The sequence below is a fragment of the Anomaloglossus baeobatrachus genome, chromosome 6 (assembly GCF_048569485.1).
Source record: "Anomaloglossus baeobatrachus isolate aAnoBae1 chromosome 6, aAnoBae1.hap1, whole genome shotgun sequence".
NCBI classification, from domain to species: domain Eukaryota; kingdom Metazoa; phylum Chordata; class Amphibia; order Anura; family Aromobatidae; genus Anomaloglossus; species Anomaloglossus baeobatrachus.
The window spans coordinates 500418917-500433010 of NC_134358.1; the positions used below are offsets into that span (position 1 = coordinate 500418917).

General features: G+C 49.3%; 1 protein-coding gene across 3 annotated transcripts in view; it reads left to right on the forward strand.

The window, feature by feature from the left end:
- Window positions 1-14094, forward strand: part of DPP6 (dipeptidyl peptidase like 6) — a 1510443-nt gene that overhangs the window by 1403148 nt on the left and 93201 nt on the right. For all 3 annotated transcript variants that reach the window (XM_075315434.1, XM_075315436.1, XM_075315435.1), the window contains exon 12: window positions 14035-14073. In XM_075315434.1, the coding sequence (XP_075171549.1) occupies window positions 14035-14073 (39 nt within the window). The remainder of the gene's footprint in view (window positions 1-14034; window positions 14074-14094) is intronic.

Below are 14094 nucleotides of genomic sequence, written 5' to 3' on the forward strand. Positions count from 1 at the left end.
CCCTACACACCTGCTTTATTTCCATTTATCTCCGCTCTTCTTTGCTCTATGAAGCCAGAGCTGTCAATCAAAGAAGAGGATAACAGAGAGCAGTAGGATGAGGGTTTCCAGGCCGCGCCAATGACAACCAACGTTAAGCTGTTAGATCAATGTTGCTTTTATTCCAAATACAGGTCTACGCGTTTCGGAAGGCACCCCTTCCTTCTTCAGGACCAAATGGAAAGAAAACATCAAATCAGATTTGATGTTTTCTTGCCATTTGGTCCTGAAGAAGGAAGGGGTGCCTTCCGAAATGCGTAGACCTGTATTTGGAATAAAAGCAACATTGATCTAACAGCTTAACGTTGGTTGTCATTGGCGCGGCCTGGAAACCCTCATCCTACTGCTCTCTGTTATCTGCCAAAACCGAGGGACCGCTGCCGTCACTTTGGAATTATCTACACACATGCTGTTATAGGAGTTGTGACTTTCACAACCCCTATAGGTGAGTAGTACCTTATCTCTCTCTCCCCCAATGCTACTTGGGTAAGACCCTATTGCGCTTCTTCTTTCCACAGTTTATTAATCAAAGAAGAGGGGGAGAGTGGGTATTAGGGAAAACAAGCTGGTGGGATTTGAAGGTGTATTTAAATGATTGGCTCTGCCATGGTGCACCAAGCTCTTGTACAAGGTATGAACAGTCATCCTGTGCTGACACAATCCCTTTAAAAGTACATCCAATGACAATCTACAAGATGGAAATCATAATGCTGCATGGAGCATGGTCATTATGTCAATTGTGTGTCAAATACCTGTAGGTAGTATCGCTGTGGGTTTTAGGTCTGGATTTCCCAAGTAAAAAATCCGTAAGGCATTGCAGTACCAAATCAGTAACTGCACAGCCCCGATCGATGGAACAAATTAATCTTGTGGAGATCCATCTGGCAAAATGTAATGTAAATAAAATTTGCAGTGCAAATTCTACAATTAAATCATGGAGTAAATCAGTTTATGCAATAGGTTTTCATTACAGATTTCCCCCTATGCATTGGGTGAAATCCATGGGAAATCGGCAAAAACGAGGCCGGTGTCACACTTACGAGTGACTCGCGCAAGTCTCAAATTGACATCACCCGACATGACCACACACTCTCTGGACATGAGTGTCTCAGCTGCATAGAAATACACACAGCCGACCTGCTCTGTGTGTGGCCGTGCCAAGTGATGCCGATGCGAGGCTCGTGCGAGTCACTCACAAGTGTGACTACGGCCTTAAGCGGGCTTTACACACTGCGATATCGGTCCCGATATCGCTAGTGTGGGTACCCGCCCCCATCTGTTGCGCGACACGGGCAAATCGCTGCCCGTGCCGCACAACATCGCCCAGAACCGTCACACATACTTACCTGCCCGGCGACGTCGCTGTGACCGGCGAACCACCTCCTTTCTAAGGGGGCGGTCCGTGCGGCGTCACAGCGACGTCACTGAGCGGCCGCCCAATAGAAGCGGAGGGTCGGAGATGAGCGGGACGTAACATCCCGCCACCTCCTTCCTTCTGCATTGCGGCCGGGAGGCAGGTAAGGAGAGCTTCCTCGTTCCTGCGGCGTCACACGGAGCGATGTGTGCTGCCGCAGGAACGAGGGACAACCTCGTTACTGCTGCAGTAACGATTTTTGAGAAAGGACCCCCATGTCACCGATGAGCGATTTTGCACGTTTTTGCAACGATGCAAAATTGCTCATCGGTGTCACACGCAACGGCATTGCTAATGCGGCCGGATGTGCGTCACCAAATCCGTGACCCCAACGAGTTCGCATTAGCGATGTCGTAGCGTGTAAAGCCCCCTTAACTCTAAATATGTTATGGATTTTGCTTCGAATACTTTGCAAAATCTTCATTAACTTTTTTTCCCCAACTTTCTCTTCTTTACCCTCACTTCAATGAAAATTCTTCTCTGTGTAGAGAATGACTGGTTGCTTAGAACAACTGTGTGACACCTCAGCTGTGGTTGTCAGGATGTGTATTTCAAGCAACCAGTAAGACACGACTGCTCTGCTCAGCTGTGCTGGCAATGTATTGACCGCAGAGAAAGGAAAAAACTGCACTTAAAGAGAACCTGTCATCAGGATCAGGCTTGATAAACTAAAGGTTTTGGCATAAAGGCGCTGTTATGCCCACACCTTTAGTTATCACGCCTGATCCTGATGACAGGTTCTCTGTAGGTCACACATTCTATGGTAATCAGATATTGTCTAAAAATATTTAGGTAGAGAAAACAATTTAACAAGAGATTGTGTGAAATAACAGTCAACAAGTCAATCAGTAAATCATCGCCTCTAGTAACAAGTGAATTGGTTTAATGAGATTCCTCCTACCTGCCTATGCAACTGCACACTCAGCAAATCATCATTCCCTGCAGAAAGTCTCATTATACCTGAGATGCCTAAATCATTTCCAAATGTTTTAGGAAGGTGACAGGAAAGTCTGTGATAAATGACAGTTCTGTCTGTGGAGGAGCGCTCTTATTTCTGTCCGGTATGGCTTTTCTGATACATCTGATAACTTTAGTGGCCTAGTTATTATTCTTTCTGGATCCAGGGTAAGGTTGTACTGGATAAGACAGATAGACATATAGACAGATAGACAGACAGACAGACAGATAAACTAAGGCCGGTGTCACACTTGCGAGTGCCTCACGTGTATCTCACGCGATTCTCGCATTGTATCTGTACCGCCCCGCTCGCAGCAGCCGAGCTGCCCTTCTGTGGGTGGCTCGAGGATTTCCAGACCCGGGGGTCTCGCGGTCACTCTGATCAAAAAGGGGGTTATGGTGGTGAATGTAGGACGTATATTACGGGCTGAGCCGTACTAAGTTCGTGACGCCACCCACAGTGTGGTGAGGTTGGACACCACCGCTGCAGTTACGGGGCACTCGGGGGAGATGTTATGCAGCAAGTTGTTAACTCCTCCATGGGCAGGGATGGTGGCCCCAGGACCCGTTGGGGGTGGTTTTGTGGTGCAGGGAGATGGGCAACCGCAGGGTGCTGGTGTACTCACTATTGAAGAAAATACATGACTCTCTAGTAAACCAAGGTGACGGTGGTCGGTGCCCGCAGCCGGCTGCGTTCTGGTCCCCCACCCGGCTGGTGGTCTCTGTCTTTCTCCTGCACCTTTGTGAAATGGTGGACTGCCTGTGCTTGCAACTTCAGGAGTCCGCTCCCGGCTGGATGTGGCCTAAGGAGCCCTTGCCCGCAGACGCTGGCCCGTGGGATCTCTGAGCCCTGGCGGTGGCCTTCTATCCCCCTCGGTGGTCTGTTGTCTTCTAATAGGGACTTTGGGTGGACAGGACCTCTAGTCCTGGCCTCAATCGTTAAATTAACCGGTTCCAGTCGCTTCTGGTCCCGGCTTCAGGGTCTGAGTACCCCATGTGTGCTCCGGTTTCAGAGTCGGTTCCCCGGGTCGGTACCAGCGGGCCACTACCCTGTCCCGGTCCACCTTGGTTCCACCGAGCCGTCTTCCCGGCTCCTGCAGATGGAGACTGCCGTCTGCCTCCTAGCCACTGGCACCAGGGCTCCTACTCTGGCGCCGTTCAATTTGGGGTATTCGTCTCTGCTGGAGCTGCACATACTCCACACCAACTTGAACTCTAAACACTTTCTGTCTCCTTTCCCGCCCCTGCGCTGTCTAGACTCCTTGGTGGGTATCTTCCAACCACCTGGTTCCGCCCCCTGGTGTGTCCATCCAGCCCTGAGGGGGGTGACTAGGGTTTTAAAGGTTAGCTGCTGTCACCTGTGAGGGAACGGCGCTGTGCAGGGGCCTATCTGAAACTACCTGGCGCGGCCAGGGCGTTACACTCCCCTTTGGTTAAACACAGACCGTCCGCGGGCTGTCCGACCACCACCGGTTTATTTTGTTTAACTGAAAAAGATAAAAGATTTTAAAACAGATACAAGTATAATAACATATTTACATTTTATGTATACTTTGGTATCTTCCCTTAACGGGAGGTATTTTACTTTAACGTTGCATAAAAAACATTTTTATTAACCAGGACGGGACGAGACCATGTCCTTTTCACCTTAGCCCACCCAAACAAACCTAGCCCTGGTGCCACCGCTAAGGACTGGTGCGCACCCCTTTTCCCCAGTCCAGGAAATGGGTTCGGGTCCAGGTGGACCCGGAGGGTAGTCACCGGTTTCCATGGTGACGGGACCTCGGCCTACTCTGCCGTAGGCCCTTCCTCCAACCAGCCTCTCTGGAGACTGCGGCATGATGAAAAGGGGGGGTCTGGAGCTATTTACAAGACCCAATAGTTTATGGGTTGGCCTGCAAGTTCTCAGCCGTGTCTTTTTATAAGTGAACTTAAACAAACGGGAAATATCAAAGGGTCCCAACGAGGAACTGAACTGTGGGGTAGCCGTGAACCACTACCTCTTTCTTATAAACGTGGGCATGCACATCCGCTCTCCTGCTCAGGAGCCGCCGAGCTGCTCGGATCCGGACCTTCTGTGGGTGGCTCGAGGGTCTCCGGACCCGGGGGTCTCGCGGTCACTCCGATCAAAAAGGGGGTTATGGTGGTGGATGTAGGACGTATATGTATGGGCTGAGCCGTTCTAAGTTCGTGACACCACCCACGGTGTGTGCTGAGGTTGGACACCACCGCTGCAGTTACGGGGCACCCGGGAGAGATGTCATGCAGCAAGTTGTTAACCCCTCCGTGGGCAAGGATGGTGGCCCCGGGACCCGTTGGGGGTGGTTTTGTGGTGCAGGGAGATGGGCGACCGCAGGGTGCTGGTGTACTCACTATTTAAGAAAGCACATGAGTCTCTAGTAAACCAAGGTGATGGTGGTCGGTGCCCGCAGCCGACTGCGTTCTGGTGCCCCACCCGGCTGGTGGTCTCTGTCTTTCTCCTGCACCTTTGTGAAATGGTGGACTGCCTGTGCTTGCAACTTCAGGAGTCCGCTCCCGGCTAGATGTGGCCTAAGAAGCCCTTGCCCGCAGATGCTGGCCTGTGGGATCTCTGAGCCCTGGCGGTGGCCTTCTATCCCCCTCGGTGGGCTGTTGTCTTCTAATAGGGACTTTGGGTGTGACAGGACCTCTAGTCCTGGCTTCAATCGGTAAATTAACCAGTTCCAGTCGCTTCTGGTCCCGGCTTCAGGGTCTGAGTACCCCCCTGTGTGCTCTGGTTTCCGAGTCGGTTCCCCGGGTCAGTACCGGCGGGCCACTACCCTGTCCCGGTCCACCTTGGTTCCACCGAGCCATCTTCCTGGCTCCTGCAGACGGAGACCACCGTCTGCCTCCTAGCCACTGGCACCAGGGCTCCTACCATGGCGCCATTCAATTTGGGGTATTCGTCTCTGCTGGAGCTGCAAACAGCTCCAGCCCACACTCCTCTCCAACTTGAACTCTAAACACTTTCTGTCTCCTTTCCCGCCCCTGGGCTGTCTAGACTCCTTGGTGGGCGTCTTCCAACTGCCTGGTTCCACCCCCTGGTGTGTCCATGCAGCCCTGAGGGGGGTGACTAGGGTTTTAAAGGTTGGCATTCTGTCACCTGTGAGGGAACGGTGTTGTGCAGTGACCTATCTGTGACTACCTGGCCTGGCCAGGGCATCACACATCACCTGTCACAGCCACTAACTCTCCGGACAGGAGCGTCTTAGCTGCATAGAGAGCGTGAGGAGAGTATGAGTTCGTGCTGGATGATGCAATGCGAGACTCGCGCTAGATACACATGAGGCACTCGTAAGTGTGACACCGGTCTAACAGACAGTTGGCTGACAGTTGGCTCTGCAGTAGATCAGTGCCGAGTCAACTGTAAGTTAAGGGTGCTTTACACGCTGCGACATCGCTAACAATGTCGAGCGCGATAGCACCCGCCCCCGTCGCTCGTGTGCCATTTGTTGATCGCTGCCGTAGTGAACATTATCGCTACGGCAGCATCACACACACATACCTGTTCATCGACATCGCTGTGACCGTCGAACAATCCCTCCCTCAAGGGGGAGGTGCGTTCGGCGTCATAGCGACGTCACTGCGGCATCACTAAGCGGCCGCCCAATAGAAGAGGAGGGGCGGAGATGAGCGGGACGTAACATCCCGCCCACCTCCTTCCTTCCGCATTGCCGGTAGATGCAGGTAAGGAGATGTTCGTCGTTCCTGCGGTGTCACACATAGCGATGTGTGCTGCCACAGGAACGATGAACGACATCGTACCTGTGGCAGCTGTGATATTAAAGAAAGAAGCGACGTGTCAACGATCACCGTTTTTGAACGATTTTGCGATCGTTGCTCCTTGGTGTCACTCGCTGCGATGTCGCTACCAGTGCCGGATGTGCGTCACTAACGACATGACCCCGACGATATATCGGTAGCAATGTCGCAGCGTGTAAAGCACCCTTTAGTGTTGGGTAATCAGCCGCCACGTACTCTATAGTGAGCTGCACCTGCACACCTACATGACTGTAAGCCATTGGCTTCCTCCTGGAGAAAGATCATTTTCTGCTTGGTGATGCACTTTCAGTAGTGCAGTCAGGAATCTTCATAATGCTATTTTTTTCTCTATTTCCCCTTTGTCCTTGATTTGACAGTGAATTTTTGGTTCTGACTGCAACAAAAAAATTGTTTTAGCATGTGTGAAGTAACAATGTGTTATGTGGTCTGGCCAATGGTGTAACTGGAAGCTCATGGGCCCCAATGCAGAAGCGCCAGTGGGGCCCTATTGCAAGTCTTTAAGAGCAATGGTCTTCTTATATAGAACAATAGAACTTTTGGGACCCCCCTATGCCCCAGGGCTCGGGGGCAATTGCAACCCCTGCACCTATTGTAGTTATGCTTGCGGGTTTGGCTGAATACCTATTTCATTAACTAAGCCAGTCCCCTTCTTAGTCTTTGTACTGACTGTGATAGCAAATGGGCCTGGCTTATCTATTAAAGGTAGCAGTCAATCCCCTTTCATACGTTGGACTGATAACATGCCAACACTGTCCTCTGTAGAGAAAACAGGATGAGAAGCAAAGCTGTCATGACCAGGGATAGAAGGGAACGCGGGAGGCCAAAAAGTTGGGACCACCTCGGTCATGTCGGGTCAACTGGAAGTTGACGTGACATCACCGGATCTCAGAGGTCATGGAGCCCGGGGGTCACTTCATGGGGATGAGCGGACCGCAATAGCGCCGCTCAGAAGCAGAATTGGCTGATCCAGGTATTTAGAAAAAGCCTTCCCTATCAGTTTTACAGAGATGTGGCCACTATTGCAGAGTAGTGAACCACCCCTTTAATTATTCTTGAGAACAAAGCTCACAGTCCTCTAAAAACAGCTGATCTTCAGAGGTTAGCAAAGCCGGACCCCCACTATAAGCTGATTGCTTTAAATCCAGATGAAGCGCCCATTTACCATGTTATAGGAAATGTATTTCTGGACCTTTATATAAATGAATCTGAAAATTAAAATTATATTATTATTAGTATAATTAATGATTGGTAAATTGTGCACCCAGCTTCTCCCATTGCAGATTAGTAATTTCTCTTTTTTTCATGGGCTATTCTTAGTTTTTCAGCCTTTTCACTTGAGGCTTGTATATCTGAGTTATTAGCATTGGAAATTTCCATGTGACCAGTCACTTTCATATTCATTGATTTCAGCTTCTCTTCGGATATCATTAGCCATTTCCATACGGACTATAATGAGATTTTCTGCATTATCTTGCATTTTCTCTTCAGAAGGAACGGTTTGTAGTTGCATCTATGTCCTGCATTGTAATACGTGATCAATAAGCCGAGTGTGTCTGCGTCTCGCTGATAAAGCTTCCTCAGATGTTATCTCCGCAAATGGTTAATTTGCCGGCTATTTCTGATAATATTAAGGTGATGCTCAGCCATTTAAAAATGATGTTAGGGAAAAGTATCAGTGGTAAATTTATAATAAAATATGGTGATTCCCCACAGGATGGTTACAATAAGAAACTGATTGTCTATGGGCAATTTAAAGGTCCCTGTGTTTGCTCTGGCGATCTGTGTGTTATGGTAGTGTTTGTCTACACTTTATGGCATAAATTGATATTTATTCTAATACCACGTAATATTATAGAATCTTTAAAAGACACTTGTCATTTATTATAAGAAAATCAAAGATAAAGTGCAGTACAATGAGTGTAAACAGGGACTTGAGAAATATCTGTGCAATCAGACAGAAGAAGATACAAGCACTCTAAGGCGGGCTTTGCACACTACGATATCGCAGGTGCGATGTCGGTGGGGTCAAATTGAATATGACGCACATCCGGCATCGCATGCGACATCGTAGTGTGTAAAGGCTCGATGATACGATTAACGAGCGCAAAATCGTCGTAATCGTATCATCGGTGCAGCGTCGGCATAATCCATAATTACGCTGACGCGACGGTCCGATGTTGTTCCTCGCTCCTGTGGAAGCACACATCGCTGTGTGTGAAGTCGCAGGAGCGAGGAACGTCTCCTACCGGCGTCACTGCGGCTTCCGTAGGATATGCGGAAGGAAGGAGGTGGGCGGGATGTTTACATCCCACTCATCTCCGCCCCTCCGCTCCGATTGGCCGCCTGCCGTGTGACGTCGCAGTGATGCCGCACGACCCGCCCCCTTAACAAGGAGGCGGGTCGCCGGCCAGAGCGACGGTCGCAGGGCAGGTGAGTCCATGTGAAGCTGCCGTAGCGATAATGTTCGCTACGGCAGCTATCACAAGGATATCGCTGCTGCGACGGGGACGGGGACTATCGCGCTCGGCATCGCAGCATCGGCCTGCGATGTCGCAGCGTGCAAAGTACCCCTCAGGGTGGCTATACACGCTACGAGATTGCTACAGTGATCTCGTTGGGGTCACGGATTTTGTGACGCACATCCGGCCGCTGTAGCAATCTCGTTGTGTGTGACTCCTAGGAGCGATTTTGGATCGTTGCAAAAACGTCCAAAATTGCTCGTCGTTGAAATGGGGGTCCTCTCCCAATTATCGCTGCTGTCGCTTGGGCGAAGTTGATCCTCGTCCCTGCGGCAGCACGCATCGCTACATGTGATGCCGCAAGAACGAGGAACCTCTCCTTACCTGCCACACGCCAACAATGAGGAATGAAGAAGGTGGGCGGGATGTTCGTCCCGCTCAACTCCGCCCCTCCGCTTTGATTGGGTGGCCGCTTAGTGACGTCGCTGTGACGCCGAGAGTACCACCCCCTTAGAAAGGAGGCGGTTCGCTGGTCACAGCGACGTCGCCGAGCAGGTAAGTATGTGTGATGCTGCCGTAGCAATAATGTTCACTATGGCAGCGATCTTCACATATCGGCATAACGATAGGGGCGGGTGCTGTCACGCTCGTTATCGCTAGCATCGGCTAGCGATGTCGCAGTGTGTAAAGCCCGCTTAATGTGATAATTGATGGTTTTCCATATTCACATGTTGCTTTTTTTGCATTTCCTAATTTTATTACACTTTTAGGCCACATCTTTTTTCCTTTGCTTTTTTTTCTGCTACAATATACTCTAGTGCCAAATAAGGCTAATTTCACACGTCCTGTAATCACCCGTTAGAACAGATCCTGCAGAGATGCTATTTACCATATTTTTCAGATTATAAGACACACTTTTTTCCCCCAAAACTAGGGAGGAAATGGGGGTGTATCTGAGTCGCAAAGGGTTATGGGGTACTCGGTCCTGGGCGGTGAATAACTGGGGAATGTCACTTTGATGGTCGTTGCCCGGTTCCGTGCCCTGGGCCCTTTTTGTAAAGGGGAAATATTTACAGGGGCATAGAATAGTGTTCACACGTGACGCCACTTGCGGTGTTGCGGCTATGTGGATGGAGCCACCGCTGCACAATGTCCACTACTGGGGCTAGTGTTAATGGTAGCCTGGATGGTAGGCCCTCATCAAGCAGGGCGGGCCCCAGAGGGTAGATGAAATGACGGGTGTCAGAAGAAGGTAGTCCACACAAGGGGTTCAGTGCAACTGGTTCTTTACTCACTTTTGCTGGTGGTAACTGGTTACCCGAGGCCGGCTAGTTTCACATTCAGGTTCCCTTTGTCCCACTGCCAGTTTAATAATCTGGTACCTTCTTCCCTTGCACCTGTCTCTGGTTGGTGGGTCCCCGTAGCATAGAGCAACTGGGGGTCCCCGTCCGGTGGTTTTTCCACTTCTGTCCGCCTGACGGTAGCGTGAACCCTGTGTATTTGGAGTCTCTGGTCCTTTCCCCGGTTCTCCCTTTGCTACTGCGTCTTGGATTTTTAAGGTCAAGAAGGTCCTTGATGGTCACATCACTGTGCAGATGTTAACAGGCCTGCCTGGAGATTCTGCCTGTCCTAGGGTCCTGTAACCCGTTGGTGCATAGTTCCAGGAGTACTCCACTGTGCTCCACCGACAACTACCTTACCTGGGCACCAGGTTACTGTTCACTCCAAGTCAGTGCATCTGCTCACTTTCTCTGTCACTGTCAGACTCATTCTCTCACTGTCCTCCTCACTGTCCACTGTGTGACTGTTTCTGACAGTTCACAGTCTATCCCCCCAACTTGTTAACTAGTGGACTGGAGTGGTTCCACCTCTAGGCGGCCATTTATTGGTCCAACCCTAGCCTTGTATTCTATTGGGGATTATTGGGGAAAAACAGGGATTATCTGGATTGTTTGTGTGACCGGCACTGGTCTTCCGGGGCCCTAGGGTTAGGCCCTGCATCCTGGTGAGGATGCAGAAACTTGTAGCTCCCTAATGGCTTCAGGGGAGCTACACATCTTATAATCCGAATATGGCTTACCGGGGCGTTGGTGGTGAGTGGGGTCACAGGAGGCAGGATCGGTGATACGGATGTCTTGGGGGAGGGGATATCACTGCAGTGGAGCAGTTCAGGAGGGGTGGAAGGCTCAGCAATACTGTGGGGTCGGGGGTGTTGCGGTGGGCGCCATTGATCTGCAAGCGGTTTGCGGGCTCCATTGAATCACCGACCGATGATGCGATGGACTTCAAGAAAATGGCTGCAGAGGCCAATATGTACACGAGCCGCCTCTGACGCCATTTTATTGAAGTCCATCATGTCAACTGCTGGCAATTCAATGCAGTCCGCAGCTCACCGGCAGATCGATGGCGTCCGATGCCGTGACACCCACAGTATCGACGACCCTCTGTCCACTGACCCTCCTGAGACACACCACTGCACTGACACTCCCTCCTCTGAGCCCTCTGTATCACCGATCCTCCATCCACTGTCCCTCCTGAGCCATGACACCCCTTCCTCCAAGCCCGCAGCATCGCCGACCCTGCCTCCTTTGACCCTCCTGAGCCGCTCCACCACCGCCGCTCCCTCCTGGTAAGATAATATAAGACGCACTAGGATTGTAAGAGGTACTTTGCACGCTGCAACATCGCCAGCCGATGATAGCGATGCCGAGCACGATAGTACCCGCCCCCGTTGCACATGCGATATCTAGTGATAGCTGCCGTAGCGAACATTATCGTTACGGCAGCTTCACACGCACTTACCTGCCCTGCGACCGTCGCTCTGGCCGGCGACCCGCCTCCTTGTTAAGGGGGCGGGTCGTGCGGCGTCACAGCGACGTCACACGGCAGGCGACCAATAGAAGCGGAGGGGCGGAGCTGAGCGGGACGTAAACATCCCACCCACCTTCTCCCTTCCGCATTGCCGGTGGATGGCTGGCGTAGGTAAGGAGATGTTTGTCGCTCCTGCGGCTTCACACACAGTGATGTGTGGAGCTGCAGGAACGACAAACAACATCGTACCTGCGGACGCACCGACATTATGAAAATGAATGACGTGACACAGATCAGCGATTTTTGACTGTTTCACGCTCGTTCATCTTCTCTCCTAGGCTTTACACATTGCGACGTCGTTACCGGCGCTGGATGTGTGTCACTTTCGATTTGACCCTGACGATATCGCAGTAGCGATGTCGCAACGTGCAAAGTACCCCTAAGACGGACCCTCATTTTAACATTAAAAATTATTTTTTCCTATTTTCCTTCTCTAAATTTGAGGTGCATCTTATAAAACGAAAAATATGGTATTTTTCATTTGAAACTCATCCAGGAAAAAAAAAAGTATCCGTTACAAATGCAAGCATAACGCATGGCTATATAGTAATCTGTTAATGTATCCGTTCTCCATAGACTTCAATGTTAAAAAAAAAAATGCATCCGTCAGATATCAGTTATTTACAAAGGACAAAAAAAATTGTGTTTGCAGAACATTTTTCCCAACAGATCTGTGGAGGATCTATTGTAACGGATGATTACAGGACATGGGAACTTAGCTTAACTCCAATTGCCAGTATATCTTAGCAGAAGAAGCAGGAAAGAAAGAAAGACCCATGCCTGAAAATGAAATTCTGATGCAATCAGGAATTGTTTAAATATCTGAGGACACTTACAAAATCCAAAAAGACTCACCACATTATTATGCAAATTCATCTTTTGCTAAAAGGAATGTGTCATCAGAAAAAATTACCATTCTTTTTAAATCTGGTTTTTAAGTTAAAGGAGTTGTGAACTTTAAGGAAGCCTTGGTCTAAAAAGTTAGTTTGCTATATAAAAAAAATTGCTATATTCACCCTCCCCAGGTCCACCGTGAGTCTCTGTGATCGCAGTGTCTGGCATTATCTGCAATGCTCACGCCCTGTCAACAGCGCAGCAGCCAATCTGTGAGCTGAGAACGCTCTGCTTGTGTAGACAGATCGCCTGCTCTGAGCCACTGAGCTCACTGATTGGCTGTACCTGGGGAGGATGAGTATAGCAAAGTTTTTTTTTCTGTATCAAACTTCCCCCTTCTTCCATTTAGAAATAATCTGTCACCAGGTTTTTGCCACCTAATCTGAGAGCAACACAGTGTGCAGCCAGAGATCTTGATTCCAGTGATGCATTACTTATTGGGCTAGTTAGTGCAGTTTCGATAAAATCACAGTTTTATCAGCAGGAAATTATCACTAAAGAATTAGTAAACTTGCTGCTAGGTAGTCTTCAATATTCATGAGCTCCGTATAACCCCGCCTTAACACTAATTGTCAGTTTTATTTGTTGACTGTACATGGGCAGGAAGTTGTCAATCAGTGGTGTGGGTGGGTCCACATTCAGAGACCTGCTAGATCTGCAACAGATAAAACAGTGATTTTAGCAAACAACATAGTAAGTGATACATCGCTGGAATCACTTTTAGGGTACGGTTCCACTAGCGTATAGCTTCTGATGTGAGATCATTGGAAGCAATATCCTAATGATCCTCTGCTGTGAGCGACAGCTGAGAGTCATGAGACTGTGATGCGATCTTGCAATTGTATCACAGCTGTAGAGAAGAGGGAGGGAGCACTTTCTCCCCATCTGCCCCACTGCCTGTCTCTGCATACATTGCGCTGCACTAGGATTACATGTGAGTGCAGTGCGATGTTTCACACTCTCCCATAGACTTGTATGGGGATGCGTGAGCCGAGACTCGCTGAGACTGCCAAAGGCAGCATACTGCGATTCATTCCGCATGCCGCTATGGCATGAGAAATCAATCGCAGATGGACACTGCCCCATAGTTTTGCACTGGTGGGAGTGCAGTCCGATGTTTTATTGGATTGCACTCATCCGTGCAAATCGCAAGTGGAACCAAACCCTAAGGAAGAGGCATTCTACTTTGTATTCTAACTTCTTTGCAGATTAATATTCAATAACGCTGGACATGATGTTGTGCAATTAACAATTGCTTTCTCTGTGGAGATTTGAAGGCCGGATGCAATTTTTCAAATCTGGTTTTGCTACTTATTTCAGTCTATGCTCTTCAAAGGGTGAAATCCCTGACGAAATTCATCTAAAAATCTGCCACAAAATCTGAAAACTTAGATGCAGATTTTTGAGCACAGAATAATCATAGCCCAATAATCACACAATTACTATGTTACTATGAATATTTTGTCAGCCTAGAGTAGACCATGGAGGTTGAATTCTATTGGAAATCGAACTCTAGACTCAGATGTTAAGTATGAAATCTATAAATAAGTGACCAGTTACTAAATGTCATATTTTGTTTTCCTTTTTGTTTGTCCCCAGAAACATGAAGATGAAAGTGAAGCTTGGTTACACAGACAGGTAAGACGCAAAGGATGAATT